An 18,020-nucleotide genomic window follows, 5' to 3' on the forward strand; every position below is an offset into this window, starting at 1 on the left:
ACTATAAAGCGCATTTCCTGGGCAGCATCCTCAGTGCTCTGGCGGTGCCTGGCGGGCTTTCCTGGGCTGGTACCAGAGCTCCCCCTGTGAGGGCGGGGGGACTGTCCCTAATCTTTCTTCCCGACCGTCTCTCCTTTCCCTCCCGCCAGAGCCGCACACCCCCTTGGACATCATCTGATTGCTCAAAGCATCCTGTAAGCAGCAAGGCTGCGGTACCTTTTCCACCTACTCCCAGGTGGGACTGAAGACCCGGGTGCCCAGGAGGCTGAGCCCTTGCAGGCGTGGACAGGGCAGGGCCGGCGGCGGGCGTGCAGGCGTGCGGCGAGGTCCCGGGCAGAAGCACCCTCATGGCCGAGAGCTGGACCGACGCCGCGAACCTAAGTAGCGCGCTGGGGGTCGGCGCGGCGGCCCGGGCGCTGGAGGCTGGATGGCTGCTGCTCCAGGCAGGCAACTTCTCCTCGTCCGCCCCGGGGCCGCCGGTGGCATCCGCCGCGCCCGCGCAGCCCCGGGCCAACCTTACCAACCAGTTCGTGCAGCCGTCCTGGCGCATCGCGCTCTGGTCGCTGGCGTACGGCGTGGTGGTGGCCGTGGCCGTCTTAGGGAACCTAACCGTCATCTGGATCATCGTGGCCCACAAGCGTATGAGGACCGTCACCAACTATTTCCTCGTGAACCTAGCTTTCTCTGACGCCTCCATGGCCGCCTTCAACACCTTGATCAACTTCATCTACGCGTTGCACAGTGAGTGGTACTTCGGCGCCAACTACTGCCGCTTCCAGAACTTCTTCCCCATCACCGCCGTGTTCGCCAGCATCTATTCCATGACGGCCATTGCGGTGGACAGGTAAGGAGCAGTGGAGAGGGGACGGGAGACGGGAGGGAGAAGGGACAGGCACTGGGGTGAGGTTTCCAAAGAAATGATAACCTGATGGAGACCTTTAAAGAAACTAGGAGTTCTGAAAGAAAATCTAGAGGCTGCACCAGAGGGATCTATGACAGCTCACCCCAGCCCTATCTCCAGACCCTCGCCTCATTAAAGGCATCTATTCTAGAGGGACCAGAGGAGGCAAATGGGAGTGATGTGAAACTCTTATTCCAACGGGGAATTCCAATTTAGCAGCAATGACTGAACTTTCATGCAGAATTCATGTTCTCTTGAAAGTAAAGTTTGTGGACTGAATCTTTTCTGTGTCAGTCACCATAAATGTGTAGAACCCCATGAACCTTCCCTTGTCTCTCGGCATGTTAGTTTTCGTCCTCAGTCTGCATTCTCTAAACTTGCCCCAAAGCCATCACTGTCATGGTCTCCTAATCTTTTAAAGAATCCAACAGAAGCGGCAAGCTGTTGTTGAAAGTCTGTTGCCATCTGGCAGTTTCCAGCAGGTTTCTGGTAGGTTTAACTTCCAGTAATCTGGGGAAACCACGGACCGGGTAAAGCCTGCCCTGGCAGTGTGTAGATGAATTTCCCAGAAAATGGAAACAGTAAGCCCAAAGAATATGTAATTACAACATGAGAAATAGTACTTCACAGCTGTTTAAAACATATTATTCTAGAATTTTCCTGCCTATAGTAGGAATTCTGAGATATTTAAGTAATTAAAAGAAGCTTAATGAACTTCAAACATTTGTTGCCATATTTAATTTTTTTAAATATTGACATGCATTTGTGTCTCATCATATTGGAATTGTGAAATGTACATGCTTGTGTAAACACTACAGTGCAGCCTTCCTGTTAGTGGAAGTTGATTACATTTAATTCAATGTTATGGTAAAAATGAACTATACATAAACAGTTGATTCTGTGCTCAGCTTTGTCATCGACATCTGCATGGGGTGTGATGCCTTGCACATTGTCTCAAGGTTCTGGAAAAGTGACTTTTTTTACATTAACAAACTTATTACAAAAATCAAATAAGACTGTTAATTCTTACTGCACTTAGCTGTTATTCATTATGAGACCTATTTCCCATAACTTAGTCCTCTGTGCATACAATGTTGCAATAGTAAGTGCTCATGTATTAATAACATAAAGTTATTAAAATTTTTCACATGACAGGGCCAACAATGTTAAAGAGTAAAATAGAAATGGTTTATATGTTTGTAGCTTGGATAAATAAACACAAAACGTGAGGGTTTTTTTGAAGTCTCTTAAGGTCTATCTTCTCTTTCCTCTTTATCTGATTTTCCACGCTTGTTTTCACTGTAATTTCTGCTGGGGATAGAAGTAAGTGCATGTGCAGAGTGAACAGAACTGGCCTCAAAGTTGGGCAAAGGTGAAACTGCCTCTAATCTTGCTCCTCAAAGATGAGGGTGCATGTTCCTTTGGTGTGCATGTATTCCTTTTTTGTTTGGTTTTGATTTCTTTTTTCCTCTTTAAATATTCTTATGTGTATGTGGATTTTTAATGCTATTGCAAGGGAAGAAATGTTAGCATATAAACTTATAAAATCACAACAGGTAAAATTTGATGGAAATCTTAGTGTGTATGAAACTGCTATTTCAGTTCTTTGGGGGAAACAGGCTATTTTTTTTCCAATTTCTTCTGGCCAGCATTTTTGAAATGTTTAGCTGCTAATACAATGTTATTTCATTGCATTCATTGGCTTGAAATTAACATGTATTTTGCTATTTTTATATTTCTTTAATAGATAACATTTAGCTAAATCAATAGTAACTTTATACAGCATACAACTTACTATGAAATCTGAAGCATGCTCAACTCAGATATTTCAAAATCTCTCCTAAATTGTTATGTTAAAAGGAATACTCTTCCTTAAACAATTACAGATGTAGAGAAAAGCATGCATAATATAGTTAGTAGATTTAAAGACTATATAATAGTTATTAATATTCTCATTTACCACTCTAAATGACTCCTCCTACACTGGAATCTTATCAAACACAGATCCAGAAGCTGGCCCTATGGCATTTGAAAACATTTTATAGGTTAAGCTTTGCAATGCTAACCCTTCTGAGGTTGATAAGTGAGTCAAGATGCTTTGGGTTATGGTTTTGTGTGCTTATTGCTGCATGTCGGTGAGAACATTGTTGGTGTTATATTATCACAGAATCAACTTTTCCAATATAATTAAGATAAAAGTAATTCCTAGCTGGTTCCTATTAATAAATGAAGATAAGATATGGATTCTAATGTGAACTTCAGTTATTTAACTGCACCTGTTCTCCATCTCCATTTAATACAAACCAAATTGCACAATCCGTGTATGGATATAAAGAATCTTTAATTCAGTGTTTATACTGTCTAAAATCAAAAGATTTCTTGAGGACCAGCTTAACATGTCAGGTTTGACTTGAGCAGATGGCTCTCCTTCACCTGCAACAAGTGCCTGCAAGCCTCCCATGATTCTTAGAAAATTTGGACACTGAAAAAATGATTCCCTTCATATGCAAATATCTCATAAAGTTGACCTCATGCAAACAGTCATATTTTATTGCAATAAAAGGCATTGCATGTGCTTGGAAATTTGCAGCACTTGTTCTACACTAGAAGAATTATTTTTATTTTCACTTTGGAAATAAATTCAGCGAAGGTGAGGATGTGAGAGCACGTGGTTCAGACTTCTCCTGAAACTTGCTACTTACTGCTTTATACAAATTCCCGTAAAAATTTTCTTATTGGCCCTAGATCAATCTTTCAATGCTATATAATTCATTCTTACCTGGAAGACCATTTCCCCATCATCATTTCCCCCACGAAACAACTTTGGGTGAGGATATTTGCCAGTAAGGAGTGGTTTTTCTCTCCAACATCCTCCCCAAGCTTGCCACTCTGAAATAAAATATTTGGATAGAACACTTGGGTGAAACATGCCGGTCTTACCCTAGATGGTGTCTTAAAGCCAAGATTCAAACCACCACAGTCCATACTCTGTGGCCCATGCTCCTCTTTACCACTAGGCTTGTATAGCTCCTGGTCAGTTATAAAGATCATGGTGTTTGGTTCAAGTCTCATTTTAAGACTCTTATAACTTAACATGTTTGCAGTGCTAAAGAACTCAGTTGGGAAGTGTTAGACTGAAGAACAGCACTTGTTTATGCCATGTGTCTTGCATACATATGTGTAACAAGTTTTATGTTAAAAACACTTGAATTGTGAATGTATAAGACAGAAAGTTACTAATAAGACAGTTAATATAGTAAGCAGTGATTCCTGTTCACTTGTATATGCCACTTGATATAAGAATATATAGGAAATAATTAAATATTTTCTTTCATTTTCTAAATACATATAATGAAATTAAGTTAGAAAACCCGTATAAAATTAATCAAGAATACATGTGAAAGCAATAAACATATTTGTTTAACTGATGAAGCATAATATCCACACTAAGATGTAATTAGAATTAAATACTTCTTAATAAATTATTAAGAATTGATATTAAAATTAAATAATGGCTTAAGTAATTAGTACAACTCCAGTGGCTAAGGTTACATTAACCATAGTAGGAAAAGATATGTCACAAAAGAATGGGTAGTATATACAACAGAGCATGCGCAAAGCAACAACCAAATATAAAAAATAAAGTATTTAAATATAAAACCTATAATGAATAATACAAATACCTAATAAACATGAAGCTTAATTGCTTACATTACATTTTCATTCTGTCGTGGACTATTTGCTCATTCAGTCTCTCAGACCTGTTTAATTTTCCTAATTCTAACCACAAGAGGCACATTATCAAAATCAGTGGCTATTTCATTTCCTGACTTTCCTAGCTCTTCAACAGGGTTCCAAGAGAGGGCTTCTGCCTATTAGTCTCTACTCTTGGGTATCTTCCTCCTTGGCCTCTTCCCTAATGTGCATCTGAATCTTTAACTGCATATGATATTTATATTTATTGGCTCTTTAATTCCAAATCCTGTGTTTGATTTTCTTCTTGCTTGTTTTTTATCCCTCAGTGTAGTGGCTTAAATGTGTGGGCTCATAGACTCAGGCTTGAAATTGGAGTCTCCAGTGGTGGAGTGCTACTGGGGAAAAGGTATATCACTGTTGGTGGTTCTTTGAATCCAGCCTAAGATGTGTGTGGAGAGCAGTTGGAGCTCTGGTGGATTTGTGAAGTTAGCTGTTTGATGGTGCCTGGATCTATGGGAAAGAGCCAGCTTATCCCACCATTTATGGTGTCCTCTTAGATTTTGTAAGCCTGAAATAAACCCTCTTTTCCTAAAATTTGCTTTAGGTTTCGAGCTTGTCCAGTGCGGGGCTCCTTCCCGCACAGGTAGTGCTGAGGGAAGGACCAGGCCTGATGGTTCCTCCCTAGGGGTTGAGGGGATGATGAGCGTCGGACGACTCAGAAACCTCTCCTGGCCACCGGAGAAAAACCACACTGAGTCAGGAGTCTTTGCAATGCAGGAACAACTCACTTTATTACTCTGAGCAGTTGCTTATATCATGTTGGGGACGAAGGTGGGGATTTTAGGGTGGGAGAAGAGGTAAGGGCCAATAGTAAACTTTAACTATTGAAATGGTAATTACAATTACCAGGAGGAAGTAGCAGGCCAGAAGCCTTTAGGCATCCTGCTGAGTCATAGCTGGCCAGAGACAGGTCGCCAAACTTTAGCTAGGCTCAGGAAGTTCCACTAGGCCTCACGCCTAGGCCTTTCAGGGCCCAACATCTCCCCCTTTTGTTTTTGTAAGAGCATTAGTCACCGTGGCCCCTGTCTTAGGTTGTCCCCCTCTGGGGATCTTACCCGTCATTGAGTACCAGGTGTTTAGCTCGCTGAGCCACTCCACGGCCTGTCTTAGGTTGTCCTCCTCTGGGGATCTTACCCGTCATTGGTCACATGGAGGTGGCAGTGGGTCGTCTAAGGAACTTAATTCCTGAGTTGTCAGCCCATGATATCTCGACCTGATGAGGTTTTATTACCTCTAGCCGCTGGTGAATAAATTGTGTAATTTTGTTAATTACACAAGGCCCGACAGTGAGGATAAGGAGGAGGGGAAGGAGAAGAAGGAGAAGGAGAAGAAGAAGGAGGAGAAGGATGGGGAGGGGTTCAGGTAGAGGGAGGATGTAGGGTAAGAAGTCATGTAAGCCCGTCTGTAGCAGGTTGTCTTGGGGGTCCCGTCGCCTCCTCTCCATGTCTTCCTGGAGCCTCTTAATCTTGTCCTGGACGATTCCCGATTTACTGGCATAAAAGCAGCATTTTTCCTGTAAAAACAAACATATGCCTCTCTTTTCGGCTGTTAGTAGGTCTAGTCCTCTCCTGTTTTATAGGACTACCTTAGCTAAGGAATCTAGCTTCCAGAAATGATATCTACATCTGGGATTAAGGTGGCTGGGGCACAAGGGCCCATCCAGTTGCTGGGCAGAAAGTTACAGGCCATTTTGCCTCCGCAAACATTAGCCATTCCAGAAGGCGGGCAGCGTTGAGCACTGGGCTCAGTTTTGTTAAAATTACAGAAGGAAATATGAATGTATCTCACATCTATACTGGAATTATTAGGAGAAGGAAGGGCCCAAATGCCCAGAGGGAACATTGGGAAAAGCTGGACGGGGATGGGGAAGGTGGCTGAGCAGCTTTTTAAGGTCGTATGGACAACTGTACTGCAAGCAGCCAGAGAGGCCCAGATCGGAGGCAAAGCCAGCAATCCTCCACAAGGGAGGGAGTTATTTAATTTAGCAGGGTAAAGGACCATTTTAGGAACAGTCCTCAGGGGTGGGACACTCCCTAGAGAAGTGATTGTCAGTGTCCCCTTGTTCAGACAAATATTTTAGGTCCCTCGCTGGTACCCAAATGGGTCTTTTTTCATCTTGAGGGAAGACACATCCAAACCCTCTCCCTGCTGTGAGGAGCGGATCAGGCCCTCTCCAGGCCCCAGTCAATGGGTCTCTCCATCTTACCCAGATAGAACTGTAGGTAACAGATGAGGACCAATGTTTTTGAAAAAAGGATAATTGTTTATTTTCTTTAGAAAAGTTTAAAATGTTTAGGGTAAATAATGCCTTTTTTAGGTGGTCATGTGGGGGTAAGGATTCCCCCTTTTGTTTTTGTAATTGAGACTTGAGAGTTTGATTATATCTTTCAAGTATAGCTTGGCCCTGGGGGTTGTATGGGATGCCTGTGGAATGTGAAATTTTCCAGGTCTGGAGTAAATCTATAAAGGCCTTGCTTATGAAGCAGGGGCCATTATCTGTTTTTATTTGATCAGGTAGCCCAAGAGTGGCAAAACATTGAAGCATATGACTAATGGCAGGTTTAGATTTTTCCCCAGCATGTGCTGATGCCCAGCAGGCGCGGGAGAAGGTATCGACTGAAAGAAAGATATAGTTAAGCTTTCCAAATGGAGAATAGAGTGTGACATCAATTTGTCAAAGATGATTAGGGCGGAGCCCTCGAGGATTGCTTCCTGTATTTTGAAGGGGGGGTACTTGGAGGAAAGGCTGACAGGACTTACAAGTCCGGACAATTTTTTTAAGGTTCTTGACTGGTACCTGTGGAAACCTGTGCTTGAGACCTCTCCAGTTGACATGGGTCAATAAGTGGAAGCGTGTAGCTTCTGTAATAGTATTACATTGAGGCATAGAAGCCATTTTATCAGCCAAATTGTTTCCTTGAGAGAGAAATCCCGGTAAGTTTTGATGACCCCTGAGATGTTGAAGAAAAATGGGATTGATTCTTTGTTTGAGTAGGGAACGAGCTTGAATCATCAAAGGAGATATAGGGTTGGAGTCCAATCTACTATGGGCCTCAACCAGGTTGGGTAATAAATTAACAACATAAAGGCTGTCAGAAAATAAGTTAAATGGCTCTTGAATAGTGTCTAAAGCTAGAACGATAGCAAATAGTTCTTTGAATTGTGCTGACCCCTCAACCTCATGGGAGACTGACTTTATGAGGATAGGCTCTTTTTTCTGTTTTAAAGGAGGGTAAATGACTAGGGAAGCCCCCAGGTGCCCTCCATCGGTAAACACGGTAAGAAAGTCAGGGTTAGGTTGAGACAGAAAAAGCCTGGGGGGCTTCCATTCTAACCTGGAGAAATAACTCATCCATTTGTGGGGGCCATAATGGCAATCAATTTTACCTAGAAACCCCTCGAGAGCCGTAGTAACTCTGTTATTATTTCTCTGAAGCCAGGTGAAATCAGTTATCTTAAAGGGAGTGACAATAAGGTGAGGTTCTGTGCCAAACAACCGGACAGAGGTGTCTCTGCCCTTGATAATGTAATCAGCAACCTGGTTGGTTTTAGAATAAACTCTGGGGATCCCACCGATTGAGAGGTGGATCCATTGGATGGGCTCACCTTCCTGGGCCAACAGTGCAGTACATAATGTTTCCCCAGAGGAAATGTAGAGGGAGATGGGCAAATTAGGATTGAACCTCTTTAAGGTCGCAGTATTTATAGCCTGTTGTGCCTTATAAAAAATTTGTTGATGACAAGGGGACAAAATTACCTGAGAGGAGAAGTTAAGATCCTTTAGGAGGTAAAACAAAGGGGACAGCTCTTCAGTAGTTATGGGTATCCAAGGCCTCATCCAGTTAATTTCTCCCAAGAGCTTCTGGAGTTGAGGCAAGGTGTAAGAATCCTGAATATAAAGTTGTGGTTTAACAGGTGAAACTGTATCTAGAGTAAGGGTCGAGCCCAAGATCTTAAAGGGAGGCACAGTTTGAACTTTTTCAGGAGCTACTTTAAAGCCGTGAGTATGAAGGATAGTTAGACATTGATGGGTAAGGTCCTGGAGTGTGGAGGAATCTAGGCACCCAAGAATAATATCATCCATGTAGATATAAAACAGGGTATTGGGGAGATTGAAAAGAGAAGAGAAAATGGATGACAGGTAATCTTGACAAATAGGTGGGCTATTAGCCATGCCCTGAGGTAAGACAGTCCATTTAAATCTCCTATCTGGGCCACAAAAGTTAATAGCGGGTACAGAGAATGCAAATTTTTCCATGTCTCCTGGATGGAGAGGGATAGAGAAGAAGTAATCTTTAATGTCAATGATAGTAATATGGTATATATTGGGAATAGCTGGGATCCATGGGAGTCCCTTCTGGGGGGTTCCGAAGGGGATAATGCGTTCATTGATCTTTCTTAAATCATGTAAAAATCTCCAGGACTCATTAGGCTTTTTAATGACAAAGACAGGAGAGTTCCAGGGACTAGTGGAGGGACGGATATGTCTAGCCTCCAACTGTTGATCAATAAGTATGTGGAGTTGGTGTAACTTAGAAGAAGGGAGAGGCCACTGCTCAACCCATATAGGGTCCCTCAGTCTCCACTGGATTTTAAATGGGGGGGGGCTGGGCAGTGGCCCTTAGAATTGGGGGTATTCATTGGAGTAATTAGGATGACATTCCCTCCCTTCCTTAAACCATTGTTGATATTTTTTTTTTTTTACTTAACAAATCATTATAAAAGGCCTTATGGTCAGTAGTCATGAAAGCTTCGGCATCTCCAAGGATATCTTGCCCTAGTAAGTTAGCGGTGAGCCCAGTCACCACGAGAGGGCGGACTTTTCCCTTGTCTCCACCTGGGTCAGTCCAAGGGAGCCACGTGGCAGTCTTCCCAGGAGGTGGATTGCCCGCCATTTCCCAGTAGGGGAGGATCAGGCACAAGCTGCCAGGAGGGGGCCATCTATTTAAATTATCAAATTTCGCCCCTGGCTCCCAATAGATTTATAACTATCATATATTATAAACTGTACTTAGTTTAATTTTAAAGGTCTCCACAGTCTTGACCAATATAAGATATTGAGATTTGTAAAATTAAACAAGTTAAACACTTAACATATAAAGGCACAGAGTAAACATTTTTATCTGGTATAAGACATAGCAAAGAGAGACTAAAACAATGTAAATTGAACCGTCATAACCTAAAATATGTCTCAGTGTCTGTAACTTGCTTGAGGTGTTTTAGATTAAAATCTTAAATCTCAGCTGGGCGTGGTGGTGTACGCCTTTAATCCCAGCACTCGGGAGGTAGAGGTAGGAGGATTACCATGAGTTTTAGGCCACCCTGAGGCTTCTTAGGTAATTCCAGGTCAGCCTGGGCTAGAGTGAAATCCTACCTCAAAAAACCAAAACAAAGAAAAAACAAATATTTAATTTTTTAATCCAGTATCTCGAGTAAAGCATTATCAGTCTATTACAAATTTAAACTTGATTAAACTCTTTGGGCCTGGGCAGCAGGACGTAGCCAGCCCTTATGCCAGTATTCCAGTTCCAATGAAGTTCCCTGTAGTCTTTCTTTCCTCTTAGAAAGTTTATAAGCTAAGCCTCGAAGTTTAATGCTGTCTGTACTTAGAATTTTTAAACTTTCATCTGAATAGTCCATAAAATTTGGCTTATCACTCCAGAAGACACATTTAGTTGTAAGCATTAAGTTTATGTCTATTTCTTTAAAATAAAGGTTCCAAAAGATTAACATCCACATGGTCAGGTTCATCTCAGTTCATTAGACAGCTTTAGGTTTGCTGAGATAAACTTCCAGACCAGGTACAGTTATGGAGGAAGGGATATTTACTGAAGCTTACAGATCCAGGGGAAGTCCCATAATGGCAGAAAAAGCTGGCCTGCCTTTACAGGCCCAAGCAGAGAGAGAGAGAAGCACAAGCCTTTAGAAATACAAAAGCTGCCCGGCGAACCGAAGCTGAAGGGAAGAGAAAGGGAACGAAGAGATGTCAACAAGTAAGTACAGGTTATAGAAGCAAAGTTTAGTGCACTAAATATGAAGACTGCCTCATAGCTCATGAGGGTACACTCACCCGCACACACCGATTACCTCCTCAATGACTGCCTCTCACAGGGTGCACTAGTCTGTTGGGGTCCCAGAGCCGCATGTTAGGCACCAGATGCGGGGCTCCTTCCCGCCCAGGTAGTGCCGAGGGAAGGACCAGGCCTGCTGGTTCCTCCCTAGGGGTTGAGGGGATGATGAGCGTCGGACGACTCAGAAACCTCTCCTGGCCACCAGAGACAAACCACACTGAGTAGGGAGTCTTTTCCATGCAGAAACAACTTGCTTTATTACTCTGAGCAGTTGCCTATATCATGTTGGGGACAAGGCAGGGATTTTAGGATGGGGGAAGAGGTAAGGGCCAATAGTAAACTTTAACTATTGAAATGGTAATTACAATTACCACGAGGAAGTAGCAGGCCAGAAGCCCTTAGGCATCCTGCTGAGTCATAGCTGGCCAGAGACAGGTCGCCAAACTTTTGCTAGGCTCAGGAAGTTCCACTAGGCCTCACACCTAGGCCTTTCAGGGCCCAACAGTCCAGCAACTAGAAATTGATTGCAACACCAAACTATCTCATCTTGACTCACAATTTCATTTTCACTTTTGGATTAAAAACTCCTTTTTTAGAGATGGCTTAGCGGTTAAACGCTTGCCTGTGAAGCCTAAGGACCCCGGTTCGAGGCTCGGTTCCCCAGGTCCCACGTTAGCCAGATGCACAAGGGGGCGTACGCATCTGGAGTTCGTTTGCAGTGGCTGGAGGCCCTGGCACGCCCATTCTATCTCTCTCTCTCTCTCTCTATCTGCCTCTTTCTCTCTCTGTCACTCTAAATTAAAAAAAAAAAGATTAAAATGAACAAAAAAAATTTAAAAACTCCTTTTTTTTTATTAAGTAAAACCTTGTAATGGATATATCATATGTTGACACCATTTCATTCCTCCCTGCCCCCATTCCATTGAGTGCCCTCCTCAGTAGGATTACTGGTATTCATAACCATGGGGCTATGGGTTATGAGTTGTGAGAAAAGCAGTAAGTCATGGGGTGCAATGCCTCTGGATATTCCCTCCCACCCTGTGGCTTTTACAATCTTGCTACCTCCTTTGCTGGAAAATTCCCTGAGCCAAGGTGGGTGTGTTTTAAATCTAGGTGAGTGCTGAGTTCTCAGCAGCTTCCAGATTTCTGCTTTGATATAATTTGATCAAATTGGTTTTCTTTAGAATACAAGTGATGCATATATCCCATGTGATGAATAGACAAATGTATGTGTTTAAAAAATAGGACTGGGGCTAGAGAGGTTGCTCAGTGGTTAAGGTGCTTGCTTGCAAAATCTAATTGGCCGGGTTCCATTCCCCAGTACCCACATAAAGGCAGATGCACAAAGTGGTGCATGTATCTGGAGTTGGTTTATAGCAGCTGGGCCCAGGCACACCCATTCTCTGTGTCTCTTCCTCTATCTCTCTCTGCTTGCAAATTAAAAAAAAAAATTAAAAAAAATTAAGACTGGGCTGGAGAGATGGCTTAGTGGTTAAGGCACTTGCCTGTGAAGCTTGAGGACCCATTTTTGACTCTCTAGATCGCACATAAGCCAGAAGCACAAGGTCACACATGCACAAGGTGGCACATGCATCCGGAGTTCAATTACAATGGCTAGAGGTCCTTGCGCTCCAATTTTCTGTCTGTCTCTCTCAAAAAAAAAATCAAGTGTGTTGGGCTTGACCCCCCAAAAAATTAAAAATAATACTGAAGTAAAATATGTATAAAATGTTAGCACATATTTTATATCAATATAAAACAAGGCTGTTATGAATTTATAGAACTAACATTAAGTCCTAATCACTTGGGAAACTACAATGTCACATATATTCCTCAGGCTCATTTTGAGCAGGATGATGATGGAGAACTGAGCCTTTTGATAGCCATGTATAAAAGGAAATAAATTAGCTGCATGAATTCTGTCCATAACAACAATAAATCTGCCATAAGTACTGAGGAATCCTTGATACTTGAGTTTCAATAAATTCTTTATGTAAGTAATAAAGAGAACAGTATCCACATCCAAGATGATCCCAGATGCAAAAACAAGTCTCCTATAGGTTTTCATTAGCATTGCTGTGTGAGGGCAATGTCATAGTACCAAAGCAGAACCCAGTGAAAAGCTCAAAGGATACTACTTTCTATGTGATCACACATTTTGGGTGATCTAGTCTAACCCAAAGATAAAAACACAAGAAAGGATAAAGTATATTTTTCCAGAGGTATTTTTTAAAATATTTTATTTATTTGTTTAAAAGAGAGAAAGAGGTGAGGGATGGAGAATGGGTACAACATTGCAAATGAAATCCAGATGTTCCACTTTGTGTATCTGACTTATGTAGGTACTGGGGAATAGAACCTGGACCCTTAGGTTTTGCAGGTAAGTGTCTTAACCACTAAGCCATCTCTGCAGCCTGCCAGAGGCATTTTTATCACCTTTATTTAGGACTTTTTTTTTTTTTTTTTTTTTTTTTGGTTTTTCAAGGAAGGGTTTCACTCTAGCCCATGTTGACCTGGAACTCACTACATAGTCTCAGGGTGACCTTGAACTCTCAGTGATCCTCCTACCTCAGCATCCCAAGTGCTGGCATTAAAGACATGCACCACCATGTCTGGCATGGACATCTTTATAGTAGACAAATTAAGCCTGTAATATATGAAAAAGCTCTCCAAATCGTCTTCTGTCCAGTTCCGTGTCTGATCCTGGTGCATCCATATCCTAGTCTTGTGTTTCTTTTTATTCTCTAGTTCATTGGATGAGCCAAATTCACAGTGAAAAAATAGCTTATTTATATATTTATTCTTGGGCTGATATCTCAGTGGTTAGGCACTTGCCTTCAAGGTCTAATGTCCATTGTTTGAGTCCCCTGTGCCCACATGAAGCCCGAAGCATAAAGTGTCACAAGCATCTGGAGTTCATTTGCAGCAGCTGAAGACCATGGCACACTCATTATGTCTGTCCCTCTTATCTCTATCTCTTTTAGCTTGCAAATAAATAAATTAAATTAAATCTGTGTTCTTATTTTACTTGTTTTGCTTTATTTGATTTTTGATACAAAAATGTCCCTCCCTAGTCCAGGCTACTCTGGAATGCAGTACATACTCCATGGTGGCCTTGAATTTATGAGAACCTTCCTGCATCAGCCTCCCAAGTATTAAGTCTACAGGCATGCATCAACACACCCACTGAAAAATATTTAAATACAACTCCCTATCCACATCTGAATTCCTCATAGATTTTGCCATATATCTTTCTCTGTTTCTTTCCTTCTCTTCTCTATCTAGTGTTTCCATTTATGTCCATTATATACATGAACATATACAGATACATTTCCTTTAAGTATAATAAGGCTACATTATGATGCCATCATTAACTTAATCTGCTGGATTATTAGATATCAAATACATTGTGTTATCATAATACAATGTTTTTTCTTAATCTAAAAAATTTAATTTAACTAAACAGATTATGCATATATTTGTTATGAACCTTAAAATGCAAGTTATTCACAAATTTAAAATTAGATTCTCCAACCTTTGAACTTTAGTTATTTATATTCAGTTACATAGTTGACATTACTTTTGGATGTCTGAAAGCCTCCCTATATCATAACCAATACCTTTCTTTCAATCCTCTTTTCCATTTTGATAAATCATAAAAGCACATAAGTGGTTGGGCATATATCTATTATCTTGTTTTTACTTCCACCTTCTCCACTAATCCACCCTCACGTATTTCCTAGCTACTCCACTGTACCTTCAAGTTGATCTTTCCACATCCAGTCTTAACCCACCCTACTATGTTCATGTTATGGAACAAAAATACTTTTGGGGGGCTGGAGAGATGGCTTAGTGGTTAAGCACTTGCCTGTGAAGCCTAAAGACCCTGGTTCGAGGCTTGATTCCCCAGGACCCACGTTAGCCAGATGCACAAGGGGGCACATGTATCTGGAGTTCGTTTGCAGTGGCTGGAGGCTCTGGCATGCCCATTCTCTCTCACTCTCTCTCTCTGCCTCTTTCACTGTCTGTCACTTTCAAATAACTAAGCATAAAAAAACAAAAAAAAAAATTTTTCAAAATATACATTAACCATGTTTCCTGGAACACTACTTAAAATCCTACAATGTTCTCTCACTGCCTGTGTGAAAAGAATATGCTCAGTCTGGTCTAACTCCCATACCACAATCCAAATGACCTGTTCCAAACTTGCAGATTCTCCTTCAGGTTCACGTATGTATTATGGCGTCTTTTGGACAAAAATTCTTTAGACATACAGTTTTCCTTATGCCTCAAATTGTATTACAATTTGTCATTAAAGGCATCCCTGCTTTAGAAAACAATTCAAATGTCATGTGCACAGAGAAATCTTGCCTTAACCTTACATTTAAATGAGATAGCCTTTTATGGAGTCTTTGAGTAGCATTTCCATCATAAAATATTTACATAGGATAAATTTCTTATTTATGTTTCATTAATACTTTCCTCAAACATACTTCTAAATATAGTAAAGGCAAGATAAGTTCTATACCTGGTCATTTTAACATCCATATGACTGTGCAGTTGTATCTAACATAGTAAATACACAATCCAGGTTGCTGAGCACATTAATCATAAGAAGTAAATAAAAATTAAGACGGTGAGATATGACTTTTAACTGTTTAAATTAGTGTTATGGCTGACACCTGTAATCCTAACACCTGAGAGGCTTAGGCAGGAGAATTTCCATGAGTTCATGCTAGCCTAGGCCACAGTGTGAAATCATGTCTTAAAAAAAATGACAGAGTATGCAATGAACTGAGTATTCTTACATATTCATGAATAATAGCAAGTCTATGGTTTAAAATTATCAATTTCTATTTCATATGCTCTAACTTATCATAAATTGGCATAGATTGACAAAGAGCAATCAGAAGCAGAATATGCCAATGCATACAATATTCCACTGTTAAGAATTAGTTATAACAGGATGTGGGGGTGATCTGGCTGCAATATCTGTCACCTCATTGATCTCAAGGGTATACTCAGCTGATATGGCTCACTAGAAGGTTTCCCCCTTTCTTCCTTATCCCTTCATGTGTGTCTTTAAGAAGTTGCATGCTCAGTGGAAGATGATGACCTTCCTGGAATAGAGAAGGGTCATTCTTAGGTCAAGGGTACATGAGTAGCTGTGCTCTACTGCTAGAACCTTCAAACAAACTTTCAATATTTAGCTATGAGGAAAAAACAATAGATTTTAATAACAATGCATGTTCAAGGGTTATTTTTTATAACAAGTTTTAAATAATTGAAATCACAACAAAAGGAAATAAAGCAATTCATACCCCAGGATTTTGTATGAAGATTTAAATGTTAGAAAACAACTAAAAACTCAACAAAGGAAAATAATAAACAATGAACATCTGGAAATGATGGAGTTGATAAAAAAAATCAAGAAAATAACTGTTTAAATAGAACCTTGATTCTCCAAAATTGCATTTCCATGATTATAAATGTGACATCAACAGAGAAATTCTACTAACTTTTACCCGTAACTTAATTACAAATATTTCTAACCATGGTCTCAAGTTATTTCAAAATCTCAGCCTTATGGTGCCTAACAATAGCTTATCTGTTATTTCCCATGGTCACATTTTACCCCTGGTCAATAGTCTGTTGACTATTTCTCTAGTGAAAACAGCCATCCTCTATTTTTGATCAATGTTTTGGGCACATTCAATATGAATTTATAAAACTGATAAATTACAAAATTTGTCCTATACTTGAAGTTTTTATGAATTTCAAAGAATGACATTGTCTCCATATTTGTTACTTTTTTGTTGTTGGGACAAAATATCTGACCAGAAGCACCTTAAAGAAGGAAATGGTTTATTTTCTTGCTTACAGTTTTGACAGGGTACAGTTATTCAAAGCTGCCAGGGAAGCAAGGAGGCATGGCAGAAGTAGAAAACCAGTGTCACCTCATCACACAAGGGAAGAAATAGAGAGAAGACAGCAAACAGGGTTAGACTATTCAACCACAAGGTCTAATCCTAGTGACATGCTTCTCCACCTCTTAAAGGTCACACATCCTTTAAGAATACCACCACCACATTGGGATTAAGTATTCACAAATATGAGCCAATGGAGAGTATTTTACATTCAAAACCCCATAGACTCTGGCTTTTTTTAAAAATATGTACTACCAGTTTCTTAATAGGGAAATGTAGGAGACAGCTTCATGTCATTGAGATGGAATTCTAGACCAGATACAGGTATGGAGGAAGGAATTTATTGAAGCTTACAGACCCAGGTAGTGTTTCATAATGGCAGAAGAATCTGGCCCACTTTTACAGGTCCAAGCAGAGAAAGAGAAGCCCCAAGTCCAAAACCCTAAAACCCACACCACAAACAAACACACTTTAGGAACTCAGGGATTTTGTGTAGATTTGGACTGGAATTATAAATTCATTACCACACCTTAAGGCTGGATACAAAGATCTGCCCAATAACACCCCTTCTAGCCAGGTGGCTATAGATCCAAACTACAAACTAATAAAATATTGAATTTATTTGGTAGCTATCTATTCAAACCACTGCATGAGAATTTCTTCATTTTTTCTTATAACTTTTCATGATGGGGTTGAGTCCAACTGATATGTCAATAGCATTAATGCATAGTAAAGTGATAAACACATTTAAGTATTTCCAATATGAATCATAGAATTAATAACCTCTTTTGGATGTGTGTGTGTGTGTGTGTGTGTGTGTGCATGTGCGTGTGTGTGTGCGCATGCACTTATATCCTTTGTGTGTTTGGGTGTGCCTGAGTTTGTGGAGAAGCCAGAGAATAACCTCAAGGTTGTTTATTTCAAGATCTTATTTCCTTAAGACATAGTATCTCATTGGTATGAAGCTCTCCAAGTAGGCTAAACTGGCCAGCGAGTTTCAAGAATCCTGAATCAGTCTCCACAGATCTGAGGTTACAAGTGAGCTCTCTCCAACACAGTTTTTTTTTTTTTAATTTAATTTATTAGTTTTCTTTTCAGCCAATACAGGCAGTTTGGTACCATTGCTCATCCCTGATCTACCCCCTCCCATGGACTCTCCTTGTTGCTGTAAATGGGTCGTGCATTGTGGCGTTAGCCCACAGTTATTGGTACGATAAATGTCTCTGCATATCATGATCCAACATGTGACTCTGACATTCTTTCCGCCCCCTCTTGCGCAAAATTTCCCTGAGCCATGTTGGGCTCATTTTTGGTCTGCTTCAGTGCTGAGGTGTTGGGGGTCTCTGAGGCTCTGGCTTTCTGATT

General features: G+C 40.8%; 1 protein-coding gene across 1 annotated transcript in view; it reads left to right on the forward strand.

Moving 5' to 3' along the window:
- The first annotated feature begins 313 nt into the window (after positions 1-313).
- Tacr3 (tachykinin receptor 3) overlaps positions 314-18,020 on the forward strand; it is a 112,512-nt gene continuing 94,805 nt past the window's right edge. Inside the window, exon 1 of the mRNA XM_004662960.3 lies at positions 314-844. Within this exon, the coding sequence (XP_004663017.2) occupies positions 348-844 (497 nt within the window). The 5' untranslated portion in view covers positions 314-347. The remainder of the gene's footprint in view (positions 845-18,020) is intronic.

This window comes from Jaculus jaculus, chromosome 2 (assembly GCF_020740685.1).
Source record: "Jaculus jaculus isolate mJacJac1 chromosome 2, mJacJac1.mat.Y.cur, whole genome shotgun sequence".
In the NCBI taxonomy this organism is placed as follows: Eukaryota; Metazoa; Chordata; class Mammalia; order Rodentia; family Dipodidae; genus Jaculus; species Jaculus jaculus.